This window comes from Micromys minutus, assembly GCF_963924665.1.
Source record: "Micromys minutus genome assembly, chromosome: 32".
In the NCBI taxonomy this organism is placed as follows: Eukaryota; Metazoa; Chordata; class Mammalia; order Rodentia; family Muridae; genus Micromys; species Micromys minutus.
Window position 1 is genome coordinate 19478463 of NC_137967.1, and position 24002 is coordinate 19502464.

Sequence of the window (24002 nt, forward strand, 5' to 3'; positions counted from 1 at the left end):
CTTCATTTGCCACCCCGAAAGATAACAGGTTCAAGCCCTAGTAGGGGAAAGAGAATGCCCGTTTCTCAGCTTGTTCTGTGGGTAGGGCGCGAGTGGACCTGGAGAGACCTCAGTGGTCTTGGTCAGTGCAATGGGCAGCGACTCGCACCCGGACCCTGCACTGTGCCAAGCCTTCTCTTCCCGGCCGGCCCCGCCCCCGCAGTCACGTGAGCAGCGGGGGTTTTCCCATTCCCTTTGCCGTGACGTCACGGAGGGGGTGCGAGCCAATGGGCGCGCAGGCCGGCGGCGCCGGGGAATTCCGCCGCCCCGCCCCCGCCCGCTGCCCGCCCGGCCCGGTGCCCCCCGCAGCCCCGGGCGCCGTGCGTCCAGCCCGGCCTTCGGCCCTAGCCTTGCGCCGCTCTCCCGGCCGGTGATCGTCTCAGCAGACCGGGCTGTCCCGCTGCCCGGCTTGCCCTCGTGCGCGCTTCGCCCTGAGCTGGCCTTCGGGCTGTCGGTCCCTACGGGCCGGGCCATGCCGAGTCGCCGCGCTACCAGAGACTCCGCGCCCGAGCTAGGGGCCTTGGGTAAGCAGAGTGGAACCTCTGGGGCGGGGCACGGGCTGGGGGAGTTCGGGGCGCTCGGAGTCATCTGCGCGTTCCCGCAGGATTCGCGCTTCCGTGCGGAGAGTACGAGAAGTGGCGGAGACACTGCGTGAGGGACGAGGCAGAAGGTAGAGATGGTGAAGGGTCCTGCCCGGGAGATAGATACAGGCTAGGCGTCCCGCTAAAGAGTGAGAAGGGGGCGGGGCCTGAGCCTGAGGCAAAGAAGGGGGCGGGCCCGGCGGCGATTGAGGGGAGGGGCGGGGCATAACCCTGAAGGGGTGGATCCGGACACGCGTAGGGGCGGGGCAAACTCCTGGAGGAGGCATCTGGTTTACAGAGTGGGTGAGGCTGCTCTAAGGAGTAGGGGGCGGGGCCTAATCCAAGGAAGTGGCTTTCTACTCTCCAAACAAGGGGGACCCTCCTCCCGCAAAGCCTAAAGGCAAAGAGGCGGGGCCCAGCTTCAAGATTTAAGGAGGAGCGGAGCCTGACCTCGAGGAGGCGGATCCAGGACTGTGCTTGACAGGAAGTAAGGGCGGGGTCAGGCTCCAAGAGCAAGAGGTGTGTGTGGCTTCGTGAGTGGGAGGGACTTACCCTGGGGTGTGGTGGCGAAGAGGTGGGGTGTGGAGACAGGCCTAGGGAGGGGCAGGTCCTGTTCAGAAAACGAAGGGCGGGGTTTGACGCTAGGATTGAAAAGGGGCGGGGCCTGAAGCGACGTTGGGGAGAGGGACGTTCTCCAATGGCAAAGTATTGGGGCTCGGATTTCGCCCTGAGTGAAGAAAGGAGACTGGGGTTTTCCTGAGGTATCAGGAGCCCTCCAAGTCCCACCTTAATGGGGAAAATAACGGCTACTGAGTGGCGATTAGCGGGGTCAAGGGCAGAAACGAAAAGCCAGAACTTTGTCAAGAGTTACAGAGAGAAGGCTGGCCTCACTTGAGCTCGGTAAGGAGGAGGGACTTTATTCCAAGGACCAAGCCAGAGAGAGGAGCAGGCTTGTCAGAGTTTTGGTCCTGCATTGTTTGTTGATCCAGGTCTCCATCTCCCAGGTTCCAGTGACCTCCCTTCGCTGTCATTAACGGTCTCCAGGACCACAGGTAAGCAACCCTCCACAGTCCCTGCCCACCTGCTTGTAGGAAGTGGGGTTGGAGGAGCCCCTGTGGAGAGGGAATGAATGTACCCATTTTGCAAGCTTTGTCCCTCCACGCTGGTTTAAGTGATTCTTTACGTGTCCATATTTCCAAGACTGTCAGAAACTTGTATGGTTCTCAACGCTGATCCCCCACCATCTATTTAAATGACCCCCACCATCCATTATCTTGGGGCTTGGAACTGAATTTCAGAAGTGATGTTACCGCGCCCTCACTGCGTGAATCCACAAGTGATTTCCCTAAAAACTACCCTCAGTTTTATTCATCTGTATGATGGATTTCATACCCATTTGCTCCTTTGTGGGGATGGAGAATCTTAGATGAGTTGATGCTTACAAATTCACAGCCTTCCAGTTAGTAGTAACTGTCAGGGGTACAGTCTTCATAAGAGTAGTAATAGCTGTTACTTAGACAGTCATAGTTCTCAGACCATGTGCATTCAAATGATCTGGAAGCCTCATTAAAGCAGGGAGAGGGAGAAGGCAGTGGTGGTCTATACCTTTAACCTCAGGAGTCAGAGGCAGGCAGATGTCTGTAAGGCCAGCCTGGTCTACATAGTGAGTTCTAGGACAGCCAGGTCTATAGAGAGAAACCCTGTCTCAACAAGGACTATTGCCAGCAATGGCAGTACATGCCTGTACCATACCGTAACACAGCACAGGGGAAGCTGAAGCAGGGGGATGGGCACAAATTTAAGGCCATTGAATGAGTTGAAAGCCAGCCTGGCTTATAGTGGGACCCTGTATCAAAACACAAAACAAAGACAAACAACACATAAGCAAGATGAACAGAGGATGTAGGTCAGTTGAGCGTTCATAGCATGTGCAGGCCCTGGGTTTGATCCCAGCACCGAAGAAGATAGGGAGTTCAAGGTCATTCTCAGCTACTTGTCACGTTCAAGGTCTATCTGAGTGTCTTAATTGTTTTTCTATTGCTGGGACAAAGCACCGCGACCAAGACAAAGGATTTATTGTGACTTAACAGTTTCCGAGGGTGAGCCCATGGCCATCTTGGTAGTTGGGAGACTAGCACCAGGCAGGCAGGCATAGGCTGGAGCACTAGCTGAGAGCTCACCCTCCCATCCCTAAGCATAAGGCAGAGAGCTACAGAGAGGGAGGGAAGACTAGGAATGGTGTGAGCGTTTGAATTCTCAAGGTGTATGCCTGGTCACATACCTCCTCCAACTAGGCCACATTTATTCTTTCCAAATAGTGCCACCAACTGGAGAGCAAGTATTCAAACATAGGAGTCTATGGGGACCATTCTCATTCAAAATATCATACTGGGCAACCTAAGAGAGTGTCTCAAAGTGAACTAAGCAAACAAGAAGCCTCAAGGGCTGGTGGTGTAGCCCAGTGGTAAAACATTTGTTTAACATGTCCAAGGCCCCGAGTTCCACCCTGTCTTAGGGTTTTTAACACAGTAAAGAGACACCATGACAAACTACCACACCTTGGCTGTCCTAGAACTCACTGTATTGACCAGGCTGGCCTCAAACTCAGAGATTTGTCCACTTACTTCTGCCTCCCAAGTGCTTTGTCCAAAGGCGTGCACTGCCACTACTGCATATTTCTTTGGGACTGGCTTACAGTTCAGAGATTTAGCCTGTTGTCATTGCAAAAGGTAGGGTGGCCTGCAGGTAGACATGATGCTGAAGGAGTAACTGAGACTTCTATATCCAGATCAGCAAGCAGCAGGAAGAGAGTGATACTGGGCCTGGCTTGACCATCTGAAACATCAAAGCCCACCCCCAGTGACACACTTCCTGCAAGGCCACACCTCCTAAAGTGCCACCACCAAACTCAAAACCACACTTATTTTGATAAATAAAGCAAATCAAAGCCAAGAAAGCACTCTAAACAAATATTAGCCAATGAGACAGTATTTCTGCTGTCTTTTGCCCCGACCTTCATGAGATCAAGGCCTAAATTACTTAAAATCTCTGAGTACTTACTGTATGAGCATTTTTCCAAGCTCTCTATTTATATAATTCTGAAGGCCTAAATTTCTACTGTCTGAGATAACCTAGATGACCTACCCTTGCCTTCGGTCTAATTTTTTTAAGATCAAATGTCTCAATATTATATTATCTATGCCTACTCACTGTATAAGCCTATTTCCAGGCTCTGTTTTTTTTTTTTTTTTTTTTTTCCTACCAGGCACAAATAATCCAGACATCCCACTGAGTAGACCATGTGCAAAGATCCTGAGAAATTGTCCTGGCAAGACTTTTTCAAACCTTCTCGAAAGCATTTTCTTTTTCATTCAATCTCCCTAACTTCTCTCTTCTGTGGAGCTTAATATTTGCTGCATCTACTAGCTGGCTCTCTGCCTCTCATCCTAAGCATGGTGTCAGTTCCAGACCGTAGGTAGAAATCCCCCACGTGGCTCCGGAAAAGTCTGTATTCCCTTCAGTCCCGGACCCAGGCGTGGTAATAGACACCTTTAATCTGGGTCAACACCTGCTGGAGACCTACGTAAGGACATTGGAAGAAGGAAGATTTGCTCTTCTCCTGCCCAGCTGTTGGAATCTACGACTAGCCTTGTTTGCTAACTTCCAGGCAGCTAGGGTGAGGGTCTTGAAGCCCTTACCCACAGGGACACACCTGCTCCAACAAATCCACACATTTCTAGTAGTGCCACTCCCTGGGCTGAGCATAAACAAATCATCACACCTTCTATTCTTAAAAGTTAATTAAATTTCAATTCAATCAGTTTTTAAAAGTCTACCCTTTAATTACCTGCTTGTAGGAAGCAGACAGCTTTTACTGTCTCTCTTTGCCTCAGAGCAGCCATCCTGTCTTTTTGCACAGCAAGGGACCCCAGCATCTCTGTGCTGAGGCTCTCCCTATGTTCCTTTGTTCAAGTTTCCCGGCCTCCCACCCCCATGTGCGCTGTCGCCACAGGACTGGCTCTGCTCGATGAGAAACCAATTCATCTGGGAATTCTTAAAGTAATAGTGGATTCCACTTTGGCACCATGCCATCTGTTGTGCGTAGCTTTTGCTTTCCTGACAAAACTCTGGGAAAGGATGGCGTTACCAGCCCCTGCCCAGAGAATATTGGATCTGGGGATGAAAAACACAGACCCGCACAGTTGTTCAACTTCAACTTGCCTTTATTGGCCCAGTTGCTGGGCGCCCCTAGTGTACCTCGGCTAGTGTGCCCTTCCCAGCATTCCTAGCTTAGCACTCTAAATCTGCCCTCAATTCCAGTTGCTCAGCAACCTTCAGTCCCAGCTCAACATTTCCAACCTCCCGCCTGTAGAAGTGGCCTGTGGTCACTCAGCCTGAGGTCTTACAAGGCAGCTGCCAGCTGGTCTGCAGAGAACCAGAAGTCCAGCCTGTTCCTTTCGCCCAGTAATTGGCCCATGACATCTTAAGTGATAGATCAAGAACCAATTGGGGAACAGAACTTTAGCATCAGCACTACCCCTACAAGTCTGGAGTCCCCATTATTTGGGGATGCTGAGGCAGAAAGATCTCGACTTTGAGGTGATTTTGTTTATAGTGAGATCCTACCTCAAACAAACCAATCCCCCCCACACACACACAAAAATTAAGAAACATAATTTATTTCCTGAGATTTGGAAAACAGAACCAGCTGGATCTTCTCAGTGTGAGAACTTTGTAGCCTCAGTAGTGGTCTAGGCCTAGACTTCTCTCAGGGTGGACCCCAGAAGTCCTGCTACAGGCATAGGAAATGGGACTTTCGGAGGTGTAGGAAGGCAGGGGGTGGCCTTGGAGACAGGAGTGACCCAAATGCTGGTTCAGGACAGGAATGAGCTAAGGCTTGTGTGGTCTGAATCACAGCACTGAGGTCCCCAACACATCGATCCAGATAACAAGTCGATCCTGATAACATTCACTGGGTTATTATTTATTGAGTACCAGTTCTGTTTCAGACTCAGTGCTGGTCGTTGCTGTGACCAAGATAGTCCCAGCCCTGTTCTTACCCAGACAAGGAAGCAGGTCTATTAACAATTAAAGGTGGGATTATAAAAGGCAGTGATGGCTGTGAAGAGATCAAGGGATCAGTGACATTCAAAAGTAGGGTGGGGACAGGTTGATGGAGCAGGGCAAGTGGAAGGACAAATTCCTTCCTTCTGATGTGCCAGACACAAGCAGACGTCAGGGTGAAGGGAGACTGTAGCAGACATGGTCCCTCTTCAGTCCCCCAGTACGCACAGCCTGGAAGCCATGTTTTCCGTTGGATTGTTGGAGTTCAGTATCATTCTAAGTTCCCTAGGCTAGCTTGGAAGAGCCACAGCCCTCCGTCCACAAGGCTGGTGGTGCTGTACTTCCATACCTAGCTCCCAGGAGTCTGCTGAGAGCCCCCAAGTAGTATTTCCCGAGTTTAGTTTGTCTGGTTTTGACAAAGTCTCACCCTTTAGCCTAGGCTGACCTGAAGTTCACTGTGTAGCCCAGGCTAGCCTCCTGCCTCATATTCTTAGTGCTAGGATTGCAGTCACACGCCTCAATACCTGGAAGTTCAGTTTCGTCTCTGCATATCCAGGTCCGTCCAGCATAGTTATCTAAGAAGGGTTTCCCAAAATAAAGTATTTTGAGGTTGGTCCTGTCAGGTCCCCTCCAGTCTCAAAGCCTCAGCATTCCCTTTGTCACTGGAAGGGGACTTGGCACCTACTGATCTCACAGGTCAAATGAGATAAGGGTACGTGAAAACTACCTTCTGAGAGGCAAAGTTCGGGCTGCCAGGAACCACTCCCACGAGTGTGGAGAGAGGAAGGGCAGGAGGCATGGGAGGAGGAGGAGGGATCTGGCAGATCCTGGGATACTGTGTGACCAGTCCTAGCCAGTCGCTTTCACAACAACTCTAGTCGGTGACCCTCCCTGCTGAGTGACTTCTGGGACCACTTGCTTCCTCTGGCTTCCCCTTGTCCTGTCTGGGTCTGATGAGAGGTTGGTTCCCATTACTTCATTGTTGATTTTTACTGGGGGAGTGATGTAGACCCGTCCCTCTGCAAAGTGGGGATGACTCTGAAATTTTGGGAGCCAGGTTAGGGTGCAGAGTGGGCAGCACCCCGGGTTGGATCAGTTTCTTCAGGCCCAGGGCGGACTTTCAGGATGGAACCTGTACAGAATTTATTTAGAACCGCTCACATCTGTCTGCTACACACGTACACACCCCAAATCCACACACAACTCCCCTCTGCCCCTTTCCACAAGTTCCTGTCAACACCTTCATCCCTGGTCTGAAACCTTTAGTGATGGCAGGTGTTGGGACGGGGCTCTCTTGAGTCCCTTTGGGGATACCTTGATACTGGGCCCCCAACATTAAGAACCGAAGGGAAAGCCAAGAGGGAATAAAGGAGATTGGGGATGGAAGCCCCAGGAAGGCTGCCTTGGGGACAGGGTGGGGGAGTCTGTGTTAGATATCATGTCTGATGGTGTCTGACCTTCACCTTTCTTTTCTCTTCCTTCCACAGATGAATTGGGTGAGTATCAGAAGGCAGGTGTTTGGGAGGCTGGTGTTTGAAGGCAGGTGTTGGGGAGGATGAGGGTTCTGGCATTGGTAGAGCTGGGACACACCTTGTTTGGCGGGAGCAGGTTCTGGTGTGATTCACGGACTCTGAGCAAGGGATACTTCCCGAACTCCAGTACACTCTGTGTCCGTCTGTCCTCTGGAGCCGGTGCTCACTCCTGGGTGGCAATGGTCTTTCTTGTAGTAGGCCCAGTGCCAGGCGCCGGGAACCCAGCTTTGAGCAAAACGAAATCACTACCCTGGACGAGCTAACAGTGTGGACTGTGGAGTCAGGGGAGAAGAGAGCAGGAGAAAGTGAGGTTAGGACGAGGCTTGGCAGAGGGAAGTGCTTGGGAAGGCGCAGTGCAGCCCCGAAGCCCGGCAGCCCTGCAGTCCCGCAGCCTGGCATGCCCAGATCTCATACCTGGACCTCTGCACTCACAGGCAGAGGCAGGAAGACCAGATCCCATGCCTGACTTTCCACACTCACAGTTGGAGGTGGGAAGATCAAAGAGAATTTGAGCCAAGGGGTGATGGTGCACACCTTTGACCTCAGCACTCAGGAGGCAGAGACAGACAGATCTCTGAATTTAAGGCCAGCCTGGGCTACAGAGCAAGTTCCAGGACAGCTAGGGCTACACAGAGAAATCCTGTCTCCAAAAAACAAAATAAAACAAACAAACAAACAGACAAAATCAAGTGGAGGAGGAGGAAGAAGATGAGAAAGAAAAGGAGAGACAGAATTTGGGTGCAGTCTGAGCTACTTAGTGAGTTTTAGGCTAGCGTGGGCTACAAAGTGAAAAAGGAGAGAAAGGGGGAGCAACATAAAGAGGTGTGACTTTCACAAAAGGGGACAGCAGCATGAGGTGCCTTATGGGTGGGATGGAGGGAAAGCTGGGAACCACAAGAGAGGAGGAACAAGTTCATGGCCCTGAAAGTCATAAAGCTAGGTGGGTACAAGAAACAGAAAGAGGAGAGAGTGTAGCTGTTCCTCTCTGAGAGAATGGGCTTTAAGGAGGGGTTTGTTTGTTTTTGAGATAGGGTTCCAAGTAGCCCCAGGTTGAAGTTGGGCAGTGGTGGTGCACCTTTGGTTCCACACTTGGGAGGCAGAGGCAGGCAGATCGCTGGGAGTTTAAGGCCAGCCTGGTTTACAAGCGAGTTTCAAACAGCTAGGACTATTGGATGTGGTGCTGAGGTAGAACCCAGAACTTTATCCCTGTACATGCTGGGCCAGCACTCTACCAATTGAGCTACAGCCTTCTGTTTATTTGAGACAGGATCTTGTCATGAAGGCTCAAATTCATGCCTCCGTGCTAAGAATGTTATACCACACCCTAACCCCTCACTAAGAGATTGTACTCCACTGAGCCACACCCCCAGCCCCTCACTGGGGGATTCTAGGCAGGGGCTCTACCACTGAGCCATGCCCCCAGCCCCCCACTGGGGGATTGTAAGGCTGATTCTACTAATGAACTATATCCATATTTGAAGGAAGTTTTATGTGAGAATATTGTTGACCTTTACTGCCAAGGAATTAGGAGCCAGGGGCGTCTTCTAGACAAAAGAGGGATGGGTTGGGACTAGTAAAATCCCTTTGGCTGTGTGAAATGCACAAATACAAATGTGCAACTGCCTTAGACCACTTGGGAGGTAGCTGGTGGGAGGGGCAAGAGTGGGAGGAGGAGCCTCTAGGGGAAAGTGACTGTGGTTTTGAAGTAGAGGCACAGGGCGGAAGTGCTACATGGAGTTCCTCCTGGCACTTGTCTGTATTCACAGCACTAGAGAAGGAGAGGCAAGAGGATCTTGTATAGAACAGCCTTGGCTACCCGGTGAGACCCTGTCTCAGAAACCCCAGGGAGGGGCTGGAGTGCCGGCTCAGCGGTTAGGAGAGCTAGCTGTTCTCCCAGAGAAGCCACGTTTGGTTTCTAGCACTCATGTTGAGAGATTCACACCCACCTGTCACCCCAGCTCCAGGACATCCACACCCTCTTCAGGCTGCTGTGCCTGGCCACTCATGGGCTCCCTCCCCATACAGACATGTGCATATGTGTAATTTGTACAGATCTTTAGAGGATTGGAAAGCTAGCTCAGTGGTTGAAGGACTGACTGTAGCATTCACATGGCAGCTCCGCCATTTGTAACCTTAATCCTAAGGGTTCTGACGCCCTCTTCTGGCTTCAGAGGGTACTGGACCTTCTGCCTTCTAAGTGGTGCATAGACATATATGGAGGCAAACACACACACACACACACACACACACACACACACACAAACATACACACAGAGAAGATAATCTTTAAGAACATAAGGGTGAGCCAGGGTAGTTATGCACACTTTCAATCTCTACATTCTTAGGCAGAGGCAGGTGGATAACTGTGAGTTCCGGGCTTTACAGAGAATGGGAATTGGAGCCAGGGCTTCACAGAGAAGCCAAGCCTCCAAAACCAAACCAACCAAAGAAACAAAACCCCCAACAACCAAATAACCCAAAACAGATCAAGCAAAAAACCAGGGTGAATTACAGGGTGCGGAAGAGGGTGGGTCTCTGTGTGTTCAAGACCTGCCTAGTCCCGGCCAGCCGCAGCTACACAAGGAGACCTTGTCTCAGAAAACCAAAACCAAATCAAAGCAACAACCAACAAAACCTAAAGACAAAAAGTAAACCCAAGCAGGGAAAGCATGAGAAGGCAGGAAAGGAGCCTAGCCTCTCCCCAGCCTCACGGGTCGCCTCTGTTTGTCCCGCAGAAATTATCGACGAATACATTAAGGAGAACGGCTTTGGCCTGGACGGGGCACAGCTGAGTGAGATGCCGCGTCTGGTGCCCCGCGGACCTGCCGCACTGAGCAGTGTCACTCTGGGCCCAGCTGCGCCACCGCCTCCTGCCACGCCGCCCTGGAACTGCACACTGGGCAGGCTGGTGTCACCAGGCTCATGCCCACGGCCATACCTGGTCATCACAGAGCAGCCGAAGCAGCGTGGCATGCGCTTCCGCTACGAGTGCGAGGGCCGTTCGGCTGGCAGCATCCTCGGGGAGAGCAGCACGGAAGCCAGCAAGACTCTGCCCGCCATCGAGGTGCGTGTTGTGCTGCTGTGGCCTCGCCGTGGTGCCTGGGATTGCCCTGCTTCCATCCATCCGCAAATCTCAGGAGGGCCTGGGGTGGTGGCTCACAATTACAAACCCCGGCGCTTCCAGAGACTGGGGGACAGGAGGATAGGCCATCCTGGATCGCAGAGTGTGGGCCTTTCTTTAAAACAATGAGGACAACAACGGGCTGTATGGTATAGCGTGTGAGGCTGTTCCGGTGACAAATTAGCATCTGGATCCCAAACGCGAGCCATCCAGAGTTACCCTCAACCTCCCACTTCGCCACTAGACGGCGACACACAGACTAAGCCTTGCAGTTCTGGGCTGCTTTCAGGGACCAGAGCAGCAGAGCCCAGACACGGATCCAGAGCAAACTGGAGAGAGGCAGTACAGTCTACTGGGACTGGGGATTGTCTGCTCCGTCTCCTCTGGCAACTGAATAAGAAATCAGTTTTCCTGTCGGACGTTGTTTTTCAGCAGTGGCGATTGAACCTAGGTTTTTGTTTTTGTTAGTCAAGGAGGGGGCTCTATCACTGAGCCACGCCCACAGCCTTCTGATTTTGATTTTTTTTAAAAAAAAGATTCATTTATTATACATGAGTACACTGTAGTTGTCTTCAGACACACCAGAAGAGGGCATCAGATCTCATTACAGATGGTTGTAAGCCACCATGTGGTTGCTGGGAATTGAACTCAGGACCTCTGGAAGAGCAGTCGGTGCTCTTAACCACTGAGCCATCTCTCCAGCCCCTGATTTTTTTTTCCCACTTCCACCAGCTTTATTTAGTGCTGAGTTTGTCAATATTCTTCCTAAGCCAAGTGATATAGTTAGCAAAATATTTTCTTTTTTTTTCTCTTTCAACTAAATTTAAAAAGCCAGCCCCCGATTTTGATTTCTATTTTGAGTCACATACTTGTTGCCCAGGTTGACACTTAACTTTTTATTGTTCCTCAGCTCACGAGTAGCTGGAATTACAGGCTTATACTATCAGGCCTGGTTTCTGTTGTGGTTGCTTGTTTTTTGAACTGGAATCTTCAAATGTTTCCCAGGCTGACCCCAAACACTGCTGTTCACAAAAATATCCTCCTGTCTCAGAACCCAAAGTTAGGTGAAATTTCAAGTATATGCCATTCTGTCCAGCTAGCATATCTCTCTGTCTCTGTTTGTATGTCTGTCTTTTTCACCCTGGGTTGTTTGTTCAGGTCTTAGGAGTCATCTGCCGTGTTTGCTGACACAGGTCTTTCATCCAGGCATACAGGAGGCAGAGGCAGCCAGATTTCTATGAGTTTGAGGCCAACCTGGTCTACATAGTGAGACCCTGTTTAACAAAAAAAGTATATGTTTTTATGTGCTGGATGGACTGGGGGCCTTTCAGCACTCTGGAGTTAGAGGCAGGGGGATGGACGGCTCCAGAGTGAGTTCAAGACTATCTTGGGCTACATTAGGCTTATTTCAAAGGTCTAAGGAAAAGTGGGACCTGGTGACTCACACCTGTAATATAGCAGAGCCAAAAAACTCAGGAGTTCAAGGCCAGCCTGGCTACATAGCAAATAAGAGGAAACGTGGGCCATCTGAGTACGTGAACTCCTGTCTCAAAACCTGTATGTTAAAGGAGGTCCAACAAGCAGGTGTAGGTTGTGGGGGAGAGGTGGAAAAGAGGGCACAATGCAAGGGGGCCTGGCCACTGCTGACATGTTTCCAGCTTTGCATAGGCTAGAGATCTTAAGCAGTGCCTTTTCCGGGTTTTCTAGGGCGAAGAGGTGGGGTTAGCGACAAGGGAGCCCCAGGGAGCCTGGATGGGGACAGGGGTCCACCAAATTCCCAACAAGCCCATGTCTTCCTACAGCTCCGAGACTGTGGCGGGCTGCGGGAGGTGGAGGTGACGGCGTGCCTGGTGTGGAAGGACTGGCCACACCGGGTACACCCACACAGCCTCGTGGGGAAAGACTGCACGGACGGCGTCTGCAGGGTGCGGCTGCGGCCACACGTCAGCCCCCGGCACAGGTACCAGACCCTGACCTTTGACCCCAGCTTCTCACTTCCGCTCCTGGAGATTCCAGAGGTGAACATCAGCACCCGGGAAAGCCCAGGTCCACAGCATCTTAGCCAGACCCTCCCAATTGCTCATCTTGGATGGATGGGGAGAGTTCGTGTGCACCACACGGGTCTGAAAGCCTGCCGCCCACGTTCACATCCGGTCCATATTTGCTGTTTGTTTTGCCTTTTGAGACAGGCTCTTGCCATGTAGTGAAAGCTAACTTGGAATTTGAGATCCTCCTGCCTCAGTCTCTTTTGGCAGGCACCACCAGACCAGCTCGCACTGTAGAGAAGGAGGCAGAGGGTCAGAGAGGGAACAGAGTGTATGCAGTTGATATCAGTGCCCGGGGACTCCAGACCCAGCTTAATGGAGTTGCCTGTATCAGAGGACAGCTAATGGGTCTCAGTTCTCTTGTTCTTGTGTGGCTTCCCAGGGTTGACCTCGGGTAGTTGCGCTGCTGACAAAGGCCTTTACCTGCTGAGCCATCTAATTAACCCTAGGTAGGCCAGGCTAGCCTCAAAATTCACTATTGTAGCTGAGGATGACCCTCACTTTTTCTTCCTTTGGACAGTCTCACAATGTAACCCTGGCTGGCCTGAGACTTGTTGCCTAGAACAGAAATCCTCCTGCTTCTGCCTCCCGGATGCTGGGATGAAAGAGTATACCGTCATGCCCACTGACTTGGAATTTATGATCCTACAACCTCTACCTCCTGAGGGCTAAGCTCGCAACCATAGGCATTTATTGAGTATTTTATTTTGTTTTAATGTTTATTTTCTAATGCAGGATTTTTTTTTTCTATGTAATAGCCCTGGCCGTCCTGGACTCGATTTGTAGAACAGGCTGGTCTTGAACCCACAGAGATCCTCCTGCCTCTGCCTTCTGAGTGCTGGGATTAAAGGCATGAGCCACCACGCTTGGCTCGTTTAGTCTTTTAATTGCTTAGTTCTATGTTCCATGGGCTAGCCTCAAATTCAGGATCCCCCTTGCTTCAGCTTCTCAAGTGCAGAGAATCCAGGCTTTCTTTGCACCGTTCTTCATATGCAGGAGCCTGGCGAGCATTTCTACATGGTAAAAATAAAGCAGGGTCTTGGTCTCACAACAGTACGATTCCTGGTGGCCTGTGAGAGGTTGAAGCCCCGGGCCTTTCCCGTGCTCCTCCTTGTGTTGTGTCTACAGCATCTGTGCAGCTGTGGGACTGTCAGAGGATGCCACCCTCACAGCCTGTCCTGTCTGGACTGTTGGGATGCCACCCTCACAGCCTGTCCTGTCTGGACTGTTGGGATGCCACCCTCACAGCCTGTCCTGTCTGGACTGTTGGGATGCCACCCTCACAGCCTGTCCTGTCTCCCACTCAGCTTTAACAACTTGGGCATCCAGTGTGTTAGGAAGAAGGAAATTGAAGCTGCCATTGAGCGTAAGATCCAGCTGGGAATTGACCCCTATAACGGTAAGTGCCCCCTTGTCTCTCTAGCCCCCGGCCCTTTAGCTTGTTTTGGTTTTTGGTTGGTTGGTTTGGATTTTTTTATGTTTTTAGTTTTTGTTTGTTTTCTGGTTGTTCGAGGCAGGGATTCTCTGTCTATCCCTGGCTGTCCTGGGACTCATTCTGTAGATAAGGATGGCCTTCAACTCAGAGATCCTTCTGCCTCTGCCTGTTGAGTGTTGGGCTTAAAGGTGTACACCACCTCTTCTCAGCCTCTTCTTTCTTTCTTTCTTTCTTTCTTTCTTTCTTTCTTTCTTTCTTTCTTTCTTTTTTCCTTTTATGTATGTGAGTTCACTGTAGCTATCTTCAGACACACCAGAAGAGGGCATCAGATCTCATTACAGATAGTTGTGAGCCACCATGTGGTTGCTGGGATTTGAACTCAGAACCTCTGGAAGAGCAGCCAGTGCTCTAACCACTGAGCCATCTCTCCAGCACATTCTTTTCTCTTATTTTTTTTAAAGAAAAATTTAAAAATTACATGTATTTATTTTGTGTGTGTGTGTGTGTGTTGGTTTTGCACGCCGTGGGTGTTCCCAGGACCCCCTGCAGGAGTCGGTTTTTTCATAGCGGGCTTCAGCAAATGAAGTCAGGTTCTTGGGCTTTGCAGCAAGCGGCTTTCACTGACGAGCCATCTCTCTGGCCCCTTTATTTGACTTTTAATTTTGGTTTTCAAGACAAGGTCTCAAAGTAGGCCAGGCTATCTTTGAACTTACCGTGTAGCTGAGGGTAACCTTGAACACTGACTAGCGTCCATCACTCCGCCTTCGCGCCCTTCCCCTTCATCACTGCCTGCTGCAGCTCAGCTGACCGCGGCCTCCCTTTGCTCTCTCCAAGCCGGCTCCCTGAAGAACCATCAGGAGGTCGACATGAATGTCGTCAGGATCTGCTTCCAGGCCTCCTATCGCGACCAGCAGGGACATTTGCACCGCATGGACCCCATTCTCTCTGAGCCTGTCTATGACAAGAGTGAGTCAAGGGTGCCATGTTGTTGGGATGAGGCTGTCCCAGGTGTGGGGAAGAACCCGGGACAGCGGCGTGGATGAGCAGGGCATCATTGTGGGGTTTTGATGGTTTTTTCTTTCCCTCTTGCCTGCTACTCTTACAGTGACTTGGTGCCCACACTCTCAAGGGAGCTAGGTCTCCACTTCTGCTCTCTTTTCCCCTCTTGGGCACATGGTGGGTGCCATAGCCCCAGACATCACATTTACGTCCAAAGCTTGGGATGGGCAGTGCCATCCCATGGGCTTGTACAGTTGGTACTTTGTCCGTTTCTGTGTGCATTTCTCTTTTCGTCCCGTACTCTTTATAGACGAACTCTGTTCCTTGACAATTCTGCACACACACATACTCACACACACAGTGCACTGTGGTTCCTCACTGACCTCACCTCCGTCTTCTCCCCCTCCCTCTGGGCCCTTCTATATTCATAGCTTTGTGTTTCATTTTTCTAGTCCACTGATTTTAACTGAGACCCCTGTGCCTGGTGGGCTCCCTGTTGTCCCGCCTCCTTACATCCTGAGGGCTGAGATGGTCACCATGAATTACCGTAACCCATTTATTGTTACGGACTGAGGATCGAACCCAGGGTTTTGTGCATATTAGGGAAGCACTTGACCTACATCCCCAGCCCTGTATTATTTAGTATCTATTTATTTATTATTTTAAGACAAGATCCCAATATGTACCTGAGCAAATTAGCAATCCTCCTGCCTCCACCTCTTCACTGGTGGGGTTATAAGCAGACACCACTGTGGCTGACAATATGCAATTTTGTTCACAGCCTCTGCATACCCTCACATTGGTGGGGAGAGTTTGGTCATTTACTCTTCTAACCAATCAGCAGTGGCCATGGGGAGGGGATGCTGTGACCTAGTGTAGCCTTTAGGACAATGGCTGACCCAAGGGAGGGCTCAGCACTCCTCACTCCTCATGGCTGATGGGGAGTGGCCCCTAGTTTCGAGAGCTATTAACAAAGGAAGGCCAAGGACTGCTGGTCAGGCTAGACAATGGTGTACTATAAGACATCAGGTCAGGTCTCAGATACACACGGTGACACATGCTTGTAGTCCCAACCACATGGGAAACTCAGGCGTGAGAGTGGTAAATCCAAGGCCAGCTTGGGCAGCTGCTCAATATTAATCTAGTTAGTAAATATGAGGGCTGGGGGCGTGGCTCAGTGGTACAGCCCCTGCCTAGAATCCCCCAGTGAGGGGCTGGGGGCGTGGCTCAGAGGGGCTGGGGGCGTGGCTCAGCGGTAGAGCCCCTGCCTAGAATCCCCCAGTGAGGGGCTGGGGGCGTGGCTCAGAGGGGCTGGGGGCGTGGCTCAGCGGTAGAGCCCCTGCCTAGAATCCCCCAGTGAGGGGCTGGGGGCGTGGCTCAGTGGTAGAGCCCCTGCCTAGAATCCCCCAGTGAGGGGCTGGGGGCGTGGCTCAGCGGTGGAGCAGACTTGAGAGTAGAATTCTGGCTATTGTCTGTCCTACCCTCCTGCCTAAGTGTCCTGTGTTCTACCTGGATGGGGTGTTTTGCCCACCTGTCACAAGCACCCTGGTGTGGTGGCTCAGTTGTCAATTTTCCTCTTGCACTTTTTAGAGTCCACCAACACATCCGAGCTGCGGATTTGCCGAATCAACAAGGAGAGCGGGCCATGCACAGGTGGTGAGGAGCTGTACTTGCTATGTGACAAGGTGCAAAAAGGTGAGGGGTCCGTAAGCCTTGTAGTATAGGTCAGAGGTGGAAGTGGGGTGTCGGTTAGACAGGGCAGCACTCTCGATGGAGTCAGAGCCCCAGCGCAGATGCAGGCAATGGATTTGTGAGCCGGCCCAGGTCCACCGGATATGGAAACCTGTGAGCCAACCAGGGCTGTGCAGTGCTCTTTCAGGATGCCGCTGTGCTGGAGATTCAACTGCACAGATGCATTAAGAAGGGCTGCACTGGGGCAGTGCTGGAAAGGTGGCTCAGCGGTTAGAGCACTGGCTGCCCTTCCAGAGGTTCTGAGTTCAATTCTGAGCAACCACATGGTGGCTCACAGCCATCTGTCATGGGATCTGATGTCCTCTTCTGGTCTGCCTGAATAAATTAAAAAAAAATTTTTTTTAAGAATGTCCAGCCTCTACCCAGCGAGTGCTGGCATTAAAGGGCGCACTACTATGCCCGGCCTCCTTGTCTTCTTATTATTTGTCATACTGGTTTACAGTAGGGACTCTGTGGACTGTCCCTTTCCCTTGGCTTAGCTGTATTCTCACCCCGACCCACCCTACCAGAGGACATATCCGTGGTGTTCAGCACGGCTTCCTGGGAAGGCCGTGCTGACTTCTCTCAAGCTGATGTGCACCGGCAGATTGCCATTGTGTTCAAAACGCCACCCTACGAGGACCTGGAGATCTCAGAGCCCGTGACCGTCAATGTCTTCCTGCAGCGGCTCACAGATGGGGTGTGCAGCGAGCCGCTGCCCTTCACGTACCTGCCTCGGGACCATGGTAAACACTCAACCCGCAGCTACCCCAGCCCTGGAGACCAGGTCTTTGGGGAGAGTGAGAAGCAGAAGGCAGTCCTGGGGGCAGTAGCTCAGTCAGTTTAGGGCTTGCCTTGCAAGCATGAGGACCTGAGTTCAATTCCTAGCACCCCTGTAGAAAGCCAGGCAGGGTGGCCTGTCCCTAGCACTGGGAAGACAGAGTCAGGACGGCAAGCCAAAGGCTACTAAGAAACTATCTTAAAGCAAGAGAACATAGGAAAAGTTGGATGACACATGAGGAATGAGAACCAAGATTGACATTTGGTCTTCACATATGCATATACAGGTATACACAGGGAGCAGAGAAACAGGGTGAAAGCAACTGGCTCAGCCAGTGCAAAGGTCCTGAGGTAGGACCCAGAGAGAACTGTATTGAGGTTTGATCCTATTGGGATATAGAAATGTACTTGCATGTTAGTGAAGAGCCTTTCCTTCTTCTAATGACCCCTGTGACGGGCTGTGACTGACTGTCACAGTGACCTCTGTGACTAACTGATGTATGACTTGGATACCTCTGCTCTCCTGAACAGACAGCTACGGTGTGGACAAGAAGCGAAAGCGGGGACTGCCCGATGTCCTCGGAGAGCTGAGCGGCTCCGGTGTGTCCCTCCACCTCTGCCTACGCCCATCCCTAGTTTCCGGGGAGGAGACAGGTGACCTGCTTGGTGTGGGAGGGTTGTCAGGGTCTGGAATCCTCATCGTCACCTCTCCTCAGATCCACACGGAATCGAAAGCAAACGACGGAAAAAGAAACCAGTGTTCTTGGACCACTTCCTGCCTGGCCACAGCTCAGGTGGGTATGGCGTCCGTAGCCCCTCCCTTCTGTGTGTCTAACAGGAAGCCCCCTGGCTCCCCCATAATTTAAAAAGAACATGTTGTTTTTATGTGTGGGTATTTTGCTTGCACATATATATATGCACCATATGCATGCCTGGTGCTTACAGAGGCCAGAAGAGGGTGTTGGATCCCCTCAACTGGACGGACTGAGGGTTGTGAGCTGCCGTGTGGATGCTGGGAGTGGAACCCGGGTTCTCAGAGCAGCCAGTGCTTTCAGCCACTGAGCCATCTCGAGCCCTTTTCTGGTTTCTTTACATCTTCTCAATGTTTGCCCAAGGTCAGCAGCTGAGCACACATCCAGCAACATGGAGGAAGAGGTCTGGCATTGGCTCACATCTATGATTCCAGCACTCAGAAGGCTGAGGCAGGGGAATTACCAAGAGCTGGAGGCCGACATAGTCTACATAGTCTACACTGGGGGCTACATTGCGAGACCCTGCGTCAAACACATCTTCCCACAGAGGAGTAGGCAGAAGGCTTTGGAGTCAGAGTAGGGGAATGCTGTGCCCTTTGCAGGGTCACAGTTACCGACTTACTCCATATTCCTGAACTTCAGGACTCCTTAGAAAGTCTTCTTTTTAAAGATTTGTTTATTTTATGTATTCACACACACACCAGAAGTCAGTGCTCCTAACCGCTGAGCCATCTCTCCAGCCCAGAAAGCCTTTTTAAAAATACCTTTCAAATTAATTTTATCATTTTATTTTGCACCCATATCATACACACGTCATCACAGTGATAAAAGCAACTTTTGGGGGGTGCTGTGTGTGGTATTTCACACCTTTAACCCTCGCACCCACGAGGCAGAGTCAGGTGCATCTTTGTGAGTTCAAGGCCAGCCAGGACTGACTACAGAGTGAGACCCTGTCTTAAAAAACAAAACAAAACAAAACAAACCCCAAAAAAGCAGAGCAAAGCACAAAAACCCACCTTTTTCTGTTCTTTCATTCCGTTGTTATGAAAGGATACCACGGGACGAACTCAGGACATCAGGTATGCACAGCAGGGATTTCACCTGCCACTCTCCAGACCTAGAAGGGTCTTTGCAGACCTGGCCTCACACATCTTGTTCACTCTGGGCTGGAATGTGGCTGTCTTGGCAGCTGCCCAGAGCCCTGCATTTATCCCCACCACACAGTCTGGACATGGTGGCACACCTGGGAACTCAGTTTTGCAGAAGTAGAGGCAGGAGGATCAGAACTGTTCAGGGTCATGTTAGCTATTATATGTATATAGTTTAAACATGAGTTTAGGGCTCATGTGTGCTAAATGAAATCCCATCTTAAAACAAGAACTGATGTGCTCTATGAATGTGTCTGACCTTGTCTGGGAAGCTAAGTAGGTTCAGGCCTGGTCAGTACTTGTATAGAAGCTGGTCCAAGAACACAGGGTGCTGGAGTTTGAGATTCTTATTTTATTTGTTTGTTTGTTTCAAGAAACTTTGTCCTTAAATTCAAGTGAGTGGGGCTGACTGCTCTTGTGGAGGGTCAGGGTTCGATTCCCAGCACCTACTTGGCAGCTCACAGCCGTCTCTAACTCTAGTCCTTGGTGGCCCATCGCCCTCTTCTGGCCTCCATGGGCACTGCCTGCACCTGGTGCACAGACTTAAGCACATAAAGAATATGATTTTAAAGCAGGACGAGCATCACCTCAGGCTCTCAAAGGTGGGATTACAGGCTGCCCCACCACATGCAGCAAAAGTAGTCTGGATTTTTCTTAGCTAAATTAAGTTTATCATCATCTGTGCGTAAGCGTGAGTGCCCACATCGAGGTCAGAGGACAGCTGTGAGGAAACAGTCCCCTCCCCTTACACTGTGGGTCTGGGAGTCAGTTTTGCTCATTCAGGCTGACCCAGCCAATATTGTCCATGGAGACATTTGTCCACCCAGTCGTCTGTTTGTGTGAGACAGGGTCTCACTTTGCAGCCCTGGCTGGCCTGGAACTCAGAGATCCTCCTGCCTCTGCCTCTCGAGTGCTGGGGTTAAGGGTGGGTGCCGTCATACCTGGGCCTAATTTTGTTTTAATTTGAAGCCAGCACTGGCGGGCCTGGAACTCATGGAATCCTATCTCAGCCTCCCAAGTGTTGGGATTACAGGCTTGAGCTACCAGGACCGACTTCCTCTCATTTTCAAGGTCTCTCACCCAGACTGATAGTGGAATGTTGGCATTGACCTTCTTTCTTCCTGTACCTCCCATGCGCTTACGTTATAGTTACCTGTCACTCTGGGTTCATACGGTCCTGGGAATTGAACCCAGGGCTTCATGCATGCTAGGCAGCACTCTCCCAACTGTGTTACAGCCCTGGACACCCAGTGACAGACGCCTAAGCCGTGTTCCTGTTTATTCCTTAGTTCATACATCTTCATGAGGTGGTGCCTCGATTTTGGCAGGTTTAAAAAAACAGAGGTTCAGAGAGGTGACATGTCGTGTTTGTGGTCACAGGGTGGGGGATCTGCAGTGGGGCAGAAAGCTGGCATGCAGGACATTTGTGTGAGGGAGCAGGGATGCGTGTGACCCTTATGTCAGTGAGCACAAGGATAGAATCCAGCTCATCCACTTCCAGGTCAGAGTGTTTCCCAGCACAGCCACCTGCTGGCCACGCACGGGCACGCACACACACACACGCTCTCACACACACACACACACACACACACACACACACACGCTCACATACACACACATATACTCACACACACTCACACACATGTGCACACACAAACATGCTCACACACATACACACACACACTCACACACACACACACACACACACGCTCACATACACACACATACACTCACACACACTCACACTCACACACATGTGCACACACAAACACATGCTCACACACATACACACACACATTCTTACACACACATGTGCACACACACATACAGACTCATGTGCATAGGCATACAAAAAAGTGGAAGAACAGAATTTCTCCCCACTACCTCAGCTTGCCCAGAGCACCTAGTCTCATCAGCAGAGCCGACCCACCCCTGGGGTTTGCTGTACCTTTGTCCTCTCTGGTTTTCATGCTGCTGGTATGCGTTACATGATTTGTCCCCTAGCAACCACCAATCCTTGCCTGGCTCTTCTAGCTGCCATCAAGTTTCCCAAGTCTTGTCATTCCCTGAGACCAAAGTCACTTGAAGCCTGCGTTGTGATAATTAGAAAACAACCTTAATATCGTAGGAATCCTGAGTATGTGGTTTTTATGTGTCTCATGCAGAGTCTCATGCAGTCCAGGCTGATTTTAAACTCAGAGATCCACCAGCTTCTGCTGGGACTAAAGGCATGGGTCACCAGCCCAGTCCTGGCTAAGGTCATTTAGTTTTTATTTGCATTCACATTGAATTCCAAACAACAGGCTGGAACATTGTTTCCCCTTTTACAAAAACAGGGCAGAGGTAACTGCTCCAGGAAAGGTCTGGCGGCCACACACTGCCCTTTTCACTGTGTAGATCCCCTGGTCAAAGACAGCTGCCATGGGACCCCACTAGAGACCGTCTGGTTTCATGTTGATGCTGTGAGAATCACCAAGATCAGACTGCAGCTCTGTAGGGGAGGAGGAAGGCGTTTATTCCAGCTTTAGGTCACAGTCATCATTGAGGGGAAGTCGAGGCACGAACTTGAAGTAGGGACCATGGAAGAACACCATGGCTGACATGCCCACTGCCAGACCCATGCTTAGGTAGCTTTTAAAAAAATTATTAATTCTTTTATGTATGTGAATACACTGCACCTGTCTTCAGACACACCAGAAGAAGGCATCAGATCTCATGACAGATGGTTGTGAGCCACCATGTGGTTGCTGGGGTTTGAACTCAGGACCTGTGGAAGAGCATCCAGTGCTCTAACCACTGAGCCATCCCTCCAGCCCTTAAATTTATTTTTATTTATTTACTTCACATCCTGATCTCTGTCTCCACTTCTTGTCCAATCCCCTCCTTCTCTGAGAGGGTGGAGGCCCCACCCCGGTACATCAACTCTCTGCAGAGCTAGGCACATCCTCTCCCACTGAGATCAGACCAGGCAGCCCAGCTAAGGGAAAATGTGTTCCAGCTTTTGGGATAGTCTGGCTCCAGTTGTTCGGTACCCACATGAAGACCAAGCTGCACTTCTGATCTTGGGTGCTCTGGGCAAAGTGATACAAATGTGGGGGGCACAAATGTGGTTAGGAGACACAACCAATTGTGCAAGGCCTTATCCACAGCACCACATAACCAAATCACATCAGCGGTGGCAGCACTTGGGAGACGCTGGCATTTACCTGGGCTGTTTAGCATATTTGAGGCCAGCCTGGTTTTTAGGTTTTTATTAAAACCCTTCGTTTATTTATTTTGCATGTGTGGGTGTATACCTGCCACACTGCTACACACAGGTTGCTTGTGGAGATCAGAGAACGACTTACAGGAGTCAGTTTTCTTCTTTCACCACAGAGGTTCCAAGTCTGAACTGGCGTCATCATCAGGGATGTCAGGAAGCAGCCTTAACCAGGGAGAGGTGTGGACGGCCTGAGACCCTGCGTAGTTTCACTTCCTTCTGCATGAGTGTGTGCACGTCTGAGTGTCTGCCACAGCTATGCAATTGCCCATGGAGGCCAGAAGAGGGCATCAGATCCCTCTGGATCTTGACTTACAGGCAGATTTGAGCTGCTGGAAGTGGGCCGGGGCTGGGAACCCAACCTGGTTGGTTGCCAGAGCATCAAGTGTTTGTAACCACGGAGCCATCTCTCCAGCCCGCCTTTAAAGACCGGGTCTTGGAAAACTCACATGTGTTATACATATATACATTATACACAAAGGCTCATGCACGTAAAAGATGTGGTCTAGTGTGCTGGCTCTGTGGATACAGGCGCCTGCCATGCAAGCTTCGACCTGAGTTCTACCTCCATATAAAGGTAGCAGGAATGAAATGACTCCACAAGGTTGAACTCTGACCTCCTCCCATGCACTTTGGTAGCAGATATGCCCGCTCACATACATCATGTGTATGCACATGCACACTCGGGCAGGCACACACGGATGTGCACAAAATGAAGAGTGGTAGTACTTCCTTTCCATTCTGGTTAGGGTTAAAGGCCCAAGATGGAGTCCAAGTTAGATACTGCCTGGCCAGAGGTAGGCCCTAAACCCAACCATTTTTTTTTTTTTTCATCAGGCCTGTTCCTCCCGCCATCAGCTCTGCAGCCGGCAGACACTGATTTCTTCCCTGGTACCATATCCCTTCCCGGGTTGGAGCCTCCTGGCGGCCCCGACCTCCTGGACGATGGCTTTGCCTACGATCCTTCTGCCCCCACGCTCTTCACGATATTGGATCTGCTGCCCCCAGCACCACCACTTGCCAGTGCTGTGGTGGGTAACGGAGGTGCAGGGGCCACCATTGTGGAGTCTCCTGGCCCAGAGCCCCTGTCGCTGGACTCTTTTGCAGCTCCGGGCCCCGGGGATGTTGGTACTGCTAGCCTTGTGGGCAGCAACATGTTCCCCAACCAGTACCGAGAGGCAGCCTTCGGGGGTGGCCTCCTATCCCCAGGGCCTGAAGCCACGTAGCCTCTGAGGTGACAGAGGAGGCACTGGGAGAGGCGTGTGGTATAGCACTCCATCCCCGAAGCCAACCTTGATCAGTCTTCCAGCTTCCTCATCCTGAATCGGACATCTGCAGTGCTGGCGAAAAGATGGGGAGAGCTCCTGTTTTCTTTGAGCCCATCAAACAGAATGCTGAGTTCGAAGAGGAAAAGGGGCTCCTGCAGGTGGACCCCTTCTCAGGACAGATTCTCAGAGATTGTACAGAGGGGAGGAGGTAGCAGATCCCCAGCCTTCTTCCCTGATCCTGAAGAACG

The 24002-nt window shown here is 51.1% G+C and overlaps 1 protein-coding gene across 1 annotated transcript; it reads left to right on the plus strand.

Annotated features, from left to right (window-relative positions):
- Positions 1-417: 417 nt before the first annotated feature.
- RELB (RELB proto-oncogene, NF-kB subunit) lies at positions 418-23933 on the plus strand. Its single transcript, XM_080908187.1, has 11 exons — positions 418-563; positions 1625-1672; positions 9922-10280; positions 12140-12297; positions 13690-13781; positions 14652-14783; positions 16407-16511; positions 17078-17293; positions 17859-17927; positions 18044-18121; positions 23324-23933. The coding sequence occupies exons 1-11, from the start codon at positions 512-514 to the stop codon at positions 23710-23712; spliced, it is 1698 nt and encodes a 565-aa protein (XP_080764313.1). The 5' UTR covers positions 418-511; the 3' UTR covers positions 23713-23933.
- Positions 23934-24002: the final 69 nt, after the last annotated feature.

Coding starts and splice junctions, on each gene's coding strand:
- RELB (XM_080908187.1), top strand. CDS start 512: ATGCCGAGTCGCCGCGCTACCAGAGACTCCGCGCCCGAGCTAGGGGCC. Junction 564..1,624: donor GCCCGAGCTAGGGGCCTTGG/GTAAGCAGAGTG, acceptor TCCATCTCCCAG/GTTCCAGTGACCTCCCTTCG. Junction 1,673..9,921: donor AACGGTCTCCAGGACCACAG/GTAAGCAACCCT, acceptor GCCTCTCCCCAG/CCTCACGGGTCGCCTCTGTT.